The following is a 9,307-nucleotide window of genomic DNA, read 5'->3' as shown; positions in this document are numbered from 1 at the left end:
TGCTTTCCCGGCGCCTCCCGCCGCCCTCACTGCCCGCACCTGCGGCTCCTTTGTCCTCCTAACAGCCACCCCGCCACCGGCCCTGGGGCGACGCCTCGCAGCCCCTCTCCTAAATCAGCACCGGATACATTATGAGCGTTTTCTCCTCTGGGGTGACTAAAATGGGGCTGGGATGCAGCCAAAGCAAACAACTAGGGCTCTCAGGGGGGTGTTTCTAAATCTACAGCCACCTTTCGGGGAAGCTGTTTAGAGGCCCACTTCACAGATGGGGAGACTGAGGCTGGGAACCTCCCCTCCCAGCCTGAGTCACAAAATGGTACCGCCCGAGATAAGAACAAGGGTATAAAGGGCGCCCCAAAGCGCACTTCAGCTCCCCCGCAAGCTGAGGGACCCCCGCCAAAGCTGATTCAGTCGGTCAAGTGGGGTGGGGGGGAGGTGAGATCTGCCTGCCATCCTCCGAAAGCCTCCAAAGGAGGCGTGGCCTTCCCAATTCTGTTTGGGGCACTGGACCCATCGGTAATCCCCCTCAAAGGTCTGAACTCGTCAAGCCCTCTCCGCTCCCCCCCCCCGCCCCCGCCTGCCCCGAGTTGCAGGATTTCGACGGAACCACCGAATGTGGGGGGGCTGAAGGAGTCAGAGGACCAGAGCACCCAGCACGGAAACGCTCTGGCAAAGAAAAGGCGGCCCAGCCCCATCCCGCCCACTCTACCCACGTGATAGCCGGTCAGACCGGTTTCTGGGGCCCCAGCAAGCCGCCGCCAGCTCCTGACCCCTTAACCCCGCCCCTCCCCCACCAGGGAAGAAAACCAGACGGGCAGCACAGACTTTATTCAAATGGTCTTTTATTTTCCTATCTGGCGTTTCTAGCAAAAAGCCAGACAGATGAAATGAAACAGAATCCACCACAGTAAAGGTAAACAGACCTCAGCACGCCCTGGCAAGAATCTTCCCCTTCCCAAACTGGCCCAGTCTCACCAGCAACTGGTCCCAGCGCAGCCTTGCAAGCGCTCTAAACACCCCCACCCACTTTTGTGATTCAGACCAGGATCGTCTGGGTTGTGTCTGTGTGTCTGAGGGACGGTCACGCCGGAGACTGGGAACGTATTACCACCTCTCACGCACCAGATGAGGAAAACTGTAACCTGAAATTAAATCGGGCCCCCACCTTGCCCCCGCCATACAGCCGAAGGCGCAGGGGCGCGGGGCACAAACCCGCAGCGCGCGGGGCGAGGTGACTCAGGACGCCCTCCTCCCATTCCCCAGGGCGGTCCACACCCCAGACCCTCCTCCCAGGCCCCACGCCCACGCAAGGCAACAGGAAGCTCCCCACGTCTGCCCCATGACGCAACGATGACCGCTTGCACAAGTATGTCACTGGTGGGGGAAGGGAGCGCCTGCCTGGAATTCTGAGGTTGGAAATGCAAACACCAACTATTGAAAAACCTTGAACGGGCAGTACAGCTCCCAGTAAAAAATGAAGTCCGACCCTGAGGAGTTTTAAAGAACCTAGCCTCCCTGCTCCCAGTCCCAGAAGGAGAGGGAAAGGTCCACGTCCCAGTCCGTTAAGACAGCACCTGTGGGCGCAGCAGGTCTCGGCGGAAGGCGCTCGCGCTCCCCGCTCAGGCTCCTCGGCGCCGCCGCTGCGCACAGGCGGCGACGGCTCCCCGGGGGCAGAGTCCCTCTTCAGGCCTCTCAGCAGCCCGGGCGGCAGCTCCTCTCCACGGTTTCAGCGGGCGCTCCCCCGGGGGCGGGCCTCGCCTCGGGTGTGCGCACTCCGGCCGACGGTTCGGCCCGCGCTCTGGGCTCCCGTAGCGCCGCTCGGGGACCCTCAGAAGGCCACCACGGCCCGCACGAGCACGTTCAGCATGCTGTCCGCAGGGCGGCAGGCAGGCTTCGCCTCGCATGCCGGCGGCGCCGTCGGGGGAGCGGCGGGGCTGCAGTTCAGGAGGCCAGAGAAGCGCCTCTGTAGGACGCGCGCCAGGTTGGGGAAGGCGCCCTCCGCTTGAGCGGGAGGTGGCTGCAGGCGATCAGGGACCTCCGAAGAGGCCCCTGCCTCCTCCTCCTCTTCTTCTAGACGGGCTTTCTTGCTTGGGACCAGTCCGACGTCCCCGCCGTCACTCAGGCTGCTGCTCCGCCGCTTGCGGCTGACTTTAGTGGGGCGCGGGGCACAGGGAGCTGGGGTCTCCGCGGCTCCCGGCGCCTCCCGCGTGTCCATGGGCTCCGGGGAAGGCTGCTCACCGTCGGGGGGCGCTGCCTCGGCTACAGCTTCCGCTTCCCGCAACTGGTGCAGGCGAGGATCAGGGGAGCGGACGGGCGGCAAGGGCACCTCGGGCTCGTGGGCTTCCACCTTGGCCGAGAGGTAGAGCTCTCGCGCGCTGCGCATGACCAGCGACAGCTGCAGACTCCGGTGCAGCCGCAGGCCACCGCGCTGCATGCGCGAATGATACATCTTCCACACCGACAGGGTCATGATGCGTTGAGCCTCCTTCTGCACCTCCATGGCGGCTAGACGGCGGGGGCGAGGACGGCGGGGGCTCCCTGACTGGGCAGGACAGGTAGCAGGTGCACTCCGGGCTACGCGCTCGTTCACGCTTCTCCCCTCGCGCCAACCCACGCCGTGACACTGCTAGGACGCTCTGCCCCGGCACCCGCCACCCGGGCCCTTTTGTACCCGGGGTGAAGTCACGGAGACGCCCCGCCCAATCCGAGAGCCGCATCCGGGCTTCCCAACGCACCACGGCGAGAGACTCCTTAAAGCGACAGGGTAGAATTTACCGAGGCGGGAGAAGGGAGGGAGTCGGGGCGTGGGGGAGCATTCCCCAGTCCACGCAGAGCTCTCGGGGTGGTCTCCTTTCCCAGGGCCCTCAATGAGCAGGCGCACGGGCCCAGAAGAGCAGGGCGGCGGATGGGGGATCAGAGTCCACCCACGTGCTTGCGTTTGAAGCCCCAGTGGCTTGTAGGCAGCGAGTTTCCCTTCGCACCGGGGAAGACCGGGGTTCTAACCGGTATATCCCCCCCCACCCCCGTGGGCACAGTTCCTAGCAGCTACTAGGTGTCTAGTTAATATTTTTTGAATCAGTAACCGATTCGCATTTTTTGAATCAGTAACCGTGCTAACACTTACGAAAGCACTTACTACCCGTCAGGCGCTGTTAAGGGTTTTCCTTTACTAAATGTCTCACCTCCACTCCGCGGAGGGTACTGCTGTACCTGATTTCTTCCGCTGGGGAAATCGAGACAGAGTGACTCGTCCAATGTTTGCTAAACGAATAAACGGCCACTGCAGTGAAAGGGGACACTGGGGCCTCCAGCTCTTGCGTCTTTCTAGAGTAAGCCAGCCCTCCTCACTCCTTCTCTGTAGGCAGTAAGCAGGCGGGCAGCGGGGGCTGGCTCCTAGGCATAGCTGCCCACTCCACGGGCATTGGATGTCTGCCAGACACGAACGCAGCCCTGGGTGTCATTCCTGCGCTCCACACCGAACCCCCCCCCCCGCCCCTTTCCTCTACTCGAGCTCCACGGGTGGGCTGGGTGCTCGCAGGACGCAGGACCCGGGCAACAGGACAGTCCGGGTGAACACGTGGCTGTGCCCCTTAGACAACACGGCCCTGCTCCGCCCCTGCGCCCCAGGAAGCGTGCTTGGGGTAGGAGCTGTAAACTCAGCAAGGCAGAGATAGAGCGGATAGATAGAAAACGTCGGCCCCACCCTCCGCTACGCCCTATTGCTCCAGTTCCTCCAAAACAAGATGCAAAATTGTTCCTATAGCTCCATTCATTCGTGGCAAGGGCCCTTTAAGGGAAGGCTCGTCTCCCTCCTCCCTTGCCGCGCCGAAGGGAGAGCGGAGTCTTCCGGCCACTGGAAGCGCCAGACTTCCACGACTAAATTTGGGTATAATGACGTAGGGCAGGCGCGCGAGCCGCTTCCGGCTGCCCATATAAGGACAGGGGCCGGGATCTCCGCTCTGAGCTGAGGCAGCCTCCTTCCGGGCGGGCGGGGGCGGTGCCTGCCCTCCGAACACGCCCCCTTCCCTTCCCTCCCCCGCTCCCAGCCGCTAAGGAAGGCTGTAGTCCCGGGCTTCCGGACCAGAGTTTAGCGGGGCGGGCGGGAAAGGAGGGGAAGGCTTCGCTTCCTTCCCTCCCGCGGCCGAGAAGGCGTGACGCCTCTCCGGGAAGCCCCCCGCCGGCAGGTAGGGGCGATCTCTGGGCTTCCACTGACGCCATCTCCCAGAGACCCTCCCCAAAGACCTTGCTAACACGAGGGGCGATTCGCTGAACAGGAACATTCGTCCCTGTTCCCCCATAGAGACCCACACAATTATTTCTCTCTACAAGGTTCTCTCCCAGGTGTTCCTTCACCCCCCCCCCCCAAATCATGCACCCTTGGAGAACCCCACGCCCCGCCTTCCCACCCCCTGCACCTAAGGACTCAACAATTTTATCTTCGTGACCCCTCCAAAAACTGTCCCTAGTCATCGATCCTGCCACACACTACGGCGACCCGCTGAGGACGCCCCCATCTCCCCCCGGACCCCCACGGCGAATCCACAATGATATTCCCAGCCCAGCCTCTGTCTCTGAGAGACTCCGAAACACAGGCTCTCCAAGAACTTCAGACATCCTGCCCAGACTTCCCAGAGACTAGGACCCCACTCAGGTGATGGCTCCCCCCGGCCCTCCAAAAAAGAGTGCTTTTCCGGAGACCTTGTCACACAGATCGCCTCTGTCACACAGGGATCCACTCTATGAGTCTCCAGACATTCCTGGTCCCTCCCCAGACGGAGACCCCACACACCGAGAACTTTCTTGTATACAGAAGCCACCACCACGCCCCCTTTTTTCGACTCCTGCCTCACACGCAGAAAGATCCCACACCCCAGAAGCATCTCTGGGGCTCCCACTCACAACCACCCCACCCCAGGGCGATCTTGGGGCGCCCTCCTCCGTAGAACAAAAGAGGAGGGGCAGTCCAGCAAGACTCTCCACCGGAGAATGCCCGTACCTCACTCCACCTCCTGCGGTAAAGTGGGGAGGACTACCTCTCCCTCCACCCCTTCCCAACTCTGGGCTGGGACGATCTCCGAGTACAGGATCAAGGTGCAGGCTCAGGAAGTCTGTTAAGAGCGACTTCAAATTGGGGGCGCCCCAAATTGGGGGTCGTGCTGGGGTCACGACCTGGGGTTCGTGGGCTCGAGACCCGCGTTGGGCTGTCTGCTGTCAGCGTGGAGCCCGCTTGGGATCCTCTGTCCCCGCCATCTCTCTCTGCTCCTCCCCGGCGCTTGCTCTCTGTCTCAAGAATAAACAAACATTAAAAAAAAAGAGAGAGAGAGAGAGGTTCTACCAATCGAATGATCCCCTTCCCTAGTCATAATCTCTGATTTGAAGAAGGTTATTATTATTCACATTGCCCAAAAGGGAAACTGAGGTTGCTGCGGCAACAATGCGAAGGGCTAGCCCTCCAACCGAGAGATTTGGAGCTCCGACCCCCAACCCAGCCAGACTTAACTGGGACTCTGCTGGGGGCGGGCGCGACGAGCTACGGGGACGCGAAGCTGTTTCTGCCCACAATAAAGATGGCCGCGAGGAGGGCGGAAGCGCGGGCCTCCGAGGCCGAGGCCTCTCTTTCTACCCTGGCGTCCAGGTTCTCGATGGTGATGCGGGTCACGTGACGGGGGCGGGGGAGGCGGCGCTTTCCCTTCTTGCTGGGAGGGAACCCGCTACCAAAGCCGAGAGGGGAGGGGGGCTTGGCCTCGGGCGGGGTTTGTGTGACATGTCTCTCGAGGACCCATTTTTTGTTGTCCGAGGGTGAGTGACAGCAATGGGGGAGAGAAGAGGGTGCTCGGTCCCCCCGCCAACTAATGCCCGCGTGTCCGGCAGAGCGTGCTAGGCAGTTTGGGCACGGCCGTCGGGGTGCGCGGGTCAGGGAAGACCCGTGGCCGAGTGGGATGGGTGCGCAGGGAGTTATCAGGATATCCTGAGCCCTGACTCGTTGGGGGCGCAGTGGCCGGCGGGAGGACCGCCTGCCCCCAGCCGTGACCGCTGTGTGTGCCCCTGCCCGGCAGCGAGGTGCAGAAGGCGGTGAACACGGCCCGCGGGCTGTACCAGCGCTGGTGCGAGCTCCTGCAAGAGGACGCGGCGGTCGGACGCGAGGAGCTGGACTGGACGACCAATGAACTGCGGAATGGCCTGCGCAGCATCGAGTGGGACCTCGAGGACCTGGAGGAGACCATCGATATCCTGGGGGGTTGCAAGGCGTCCTGGGAGAGCCCACTGTTGTGGCAGGGGGCAACCGGACACCTGGGTGGAGTTGAGGGCTTGAGGCAGAGGAGGGGGTCATGTCTGGCTTTGGCCTTGACTCGCGACTTACGCATAGTGGAAGCCAACCCGGGAAAGTTCAAGCTCCCAGCCGGAGACCTGCAGGAGAGAAAGGTGTTCGTGGAGCGGATGCGGGAGGCAGTCCAGGTGAGGAGAGTTTTCGGTGGCGCGAGTGTGGGGAGGTTGGAGTATCTTTACTCTCTGATGGCGTCCTCACCCCCCAGGAAATGAAGGACCATATGGTCAGCCCGGCAGCCATAGCCTTTATGGAGAGGAATAAGAGAGAGGTAAGGCATCCGGACCCAGCATCCTCACCCACCCGAGCCCAAGCCTGACCCCTCTGTGTGTGTTCAGTCGTCTCCCTTGCACGTGCAACAGTCGGTCTCTTCTGTGTCAGTGCCCATCTTCTCTGAGCAGTTGGTTCCTGGCTGTCTACCTGCCCGCTCTTTCTGGGTGTAGAATCCTTTCTGCCTCCTAGTGCGGGTCTGTATCCCACCCCCTCTTTTTTTTTTTTCTTTTTGCTTGTTGTGTCACTGTTTCCAGGATGTATGCCTACCTTTTTTTTCTGTGTCTGTACCTGGCACTTGTGAGCCTGTGAACTTGGCCTCTGAGTAGATCCCCATCTGCAGTCGGCTTGCATACCATTTCCCTCCGTGGGTGTGCCTGCCCTGTATGTGCCTGCGTATGCCTTTTGTGCGCACTCCCCCAGCTGCCTCTGTTGGTACTTTTTTCTTCTGTGTGCCCATCCAGCCTGTCTCCAACCCGTCATGGGATGCCCATGTGGGATCTGGGAGGGTGTAGGGCCGAGACCTGCACGAGCTTGGGGTCCTATAGCAGTGCCCACGGGCTTTCCAGGTGTGCTGCCTTGAGGGTCAAAGTCCAAATTCTTAAATACATCTGTTTATATGATGAGTCCACCATGGATTCGGGCAATCCGCATTCCAGCCCCAGGAACTCCCCGTTTTACAGAGGAGGAAACTGAGGCATAGGGAGGTCAATTGATAGGACCTTGGGGTCACCTTGTTAGCAAGCGGTGGGCTTGGGGAACCCAGGCTATCCCATTCCTAAGACCACCTTCCTGAGCAACAGCCATCTAGATTTGCCACCAGTCTGTGTCTGGCTTTGCTGTGAGTGGCCCTGTCTCCCTGAACCTGTGGTCTGTGCCCCCATAGATGCTGACAGGCAAGCCAGCCGCCCCAAAGTCATCCAGCGACCTGCTGGACGCCAGCATGGCCGCAGCCACCTCTCGTTACATTGAGGAGCAGCAGGCCACACAGCAGGTTCGTGCGGGTAGTCGGGGATCCTGGGCCGGAGGGGCCTCCGGACAGCTCAGGGCCCCCCGCTGACGGCAGTTCCCACTCCTCCAATCTGCAGCTGATCATGGACCAACAGAATCAACAGCTGGAAATGGTGTCCGGGAGCATCCGGGTTCTGAAGCACATGTCTGGCCGTGTTGGGGAGGAGCTGGATGAGCAGGGCGTGTGAGGCCAGGATCCTGGGGGTGGGCTGGGTGCCCTCAGCTGGCCGCGCTGGTGTGCCCAGAACTTTTGGAGGCTAACGCCATCTCGGTATCAACAGCATGCTGGATGCCTTTGCTCACGAGATGGACCACACCCAGTCCCGGATGGATGGGGTCCTCAGGAAGATGGCCAAAGTATCCCACATGACGAACGGTAAGCCCCCTTGGGGAGGCAGCTCAGGGGTGGTGGGTGGGGGGCGAAGGTGGTACCTCGTCCCCCCACCCCCCCGTGACCTCTGACCCTTTTGCCCCCAGATCGCCGACAGTGGTGTGCCATCGTCGTGCTGCTGGGGGTGCTTCTTCTGGTTCTCATCCTGCTCTTCTCCCTCTGACGCCGGCCCGCCCCAGGGCGCCGGTCCTCTAGCTGTGGGAGCTGGCAGGGTCCTGCCCCCTGGGAGAAGGGGCTCCTTCCTGGAGAGCTGTCTCGAGGTTCTCATCCGGAGCCAGTGGGACCCTCGGGGCCCTGGGCCAGAGCCCCTGCCACTGGTCCTGTCCCAAGTGTGCTTAGGAGGTGGCAGAGGTAGGGGAACCTCACACCCGCCCCTCCCCGTTTCTACTCTGGTGCCCCAAAGCCGTTTGCTCCTGTGCCTTCCGCGCGTGCCAACTTGGAAATAAAAATCCCAGCCTTTTTTTTTTTTTTTTTTTTTAAATACACGTCTATACCTTACTGTGTGTTGTGGCTCGTTAACTCGTGCCCGTCCCCTAAATGGGACTCCCATCGCGAGCCCCTTGCTTGCACATGCTGGGGCCCGGGTGTGTACCTACGTGCACAGGCACGCGCCTAGTAGGGGTATCAGTGGTCAGGATTTGGTGCAGAAAAGACTAGTCCAGTTTATTTCTTGGTTTCACGGCGGATGAGGCTGAAAAACCCCAAGCCTGATTCTTCCTTGAGCGTTTGAAGTTTAGTCTAAACGTCTTCTGCTCGTTCTCGGCCCACCGGAGGCAACCGCCTCAGCAGTGGAGCTGAGCGAGCCACTTCTGAGGCGCCCGAGTACCGCCGGGCTCTAATGTACACCTGGTCACTGACAAGGCAGTGTTTGTAAATTCCAGGGCTTTGCCAGAGCTTGCCCGAGTGATTCCTATGAGCCAGGAAAACTCGTAAGTGCCGCGAACCTTAGATTGCCATCTCAGATGTTTCCATTCCGCGCGTGACGCAGTCCCGCATCAGAACCACGCGTCTTAGTGGCTCATTTACACATCGCAAAGTGCTGCCTGTTACAAGGGTGTTGTTCCGTTAGGCTGATTTGTCAAACCTTAAAAAGAACCCGTGTTCAATGTGCCGATTCCCTTTTTCGTGCAAACCCACTAGAGGTCTGGGTTCTCTTGATCTCTCTGTACTCTGTTCCAAGTCTTCCTGAGGTTAAAAGGTGCACTTCTGGGAGGGGATGGTGTTCGCACGTACCTGGGTTTGCCCGCATGTTAAGGCAGACAAGACTTCCTGTTACCCAAGGTGACTGGATCAGTCACCTCTGGATTTTT

At 60.6% G+C, this 9,307-nt stretch overlaps 2 protein-coding genes across 4 annotated transcripts; one reads left to right on the top strand and one right to left on the bottom strand.

The window, feature by feature from the left end:
- Nucleotides 1-829: 829 nt before the first annotated feature.
- On the bottom strand, nucleotides 830-3,469 carry IER2 (immediate early response 2). Its single transcript, XM_047850146.1, has one exon. It carries the CDS (start codon nucleotides 2,498-2,500, stop codon nucleotides 1,829-1,831), a length of 672 nt encoding a protein of 223 aa, XP_047706102.1. The 5' UTR covers nucleotides 2,501-3,469; the 3' UTR covers nucleotides 830-1,828.
- A 2,041-nt stretch (nucleotides 3,470-5,510) lies between these two features.
- On the top strand, nucleotides 5,511-8,495 carry STX10 (syntaxin 10). Of its 3 annotated transcripts, none has more exons than XM_047826524.1 (8): nucleotides 5,511-5,635; nucleotides 6,057-6,226; nucleotides 6,362-6,456; nucleotides 6,534-6,596; nucleotides 7,482-7,589; nucleotides 7,684-7,790; nucleotides 7,888-7,982; nucleotides 8,084-8,495. In XM_047826524.1, exons 1-8 carry the CDS (start codon nucleotides 5,568-5,570, stop codon nucleotides 8,158-8,160), a joined length of 783 nt encoding a protein of 260 aa, XP_047682480.1. In that variant the 5' UTR covers nucleotides 5,511-5,567; the 3' UTR covers nucleotides 8,161-8,495. The 3 variants fall into 3 exon arrangements, with proteins under 3 accessions (XP_047682480.1, XP_047682481.1, XP_047682482.1); XM_047826525.1 differs by lacking the exon at nucleotides 5,511-5,635 and adding an exon at nucleotides 5,653-5,799; XM_047826526.1 differs by lacking the exons at nucleotides 5,511-5,635; nucleotides 8,084-8,495 and adding an exon at nucleotides 5,653-5,799 and having other exon boundaries at nucleotides 7,684-7,786; nucleotides 7,888-7,976.
- The last annotated feature ends 812 nt before the right edge of the window (nucleotides 8,496-9,307 follow it).

Source organism: Prionailurus viverrinus, chromosome A2 (assembly GCF_022837055.1).
Source record: "Prionailurus viverrinus isolate Anna chromosome A2, UM_Priviv_1.0, whole genome shotgun sequence".
In the NCBI taxonomy this organism is placed as follows: domain Eukaryota; kingdom Metazoa; phylum Chordata; class Mammalia; order Carnivora; family Felidae; genus Prionailurus; species Prionailurus viverrinus.
Note: the sequence above shows the minus strand (reverse complement) of the source record. Positions and strands in the feature narration are given on the sequence as shown.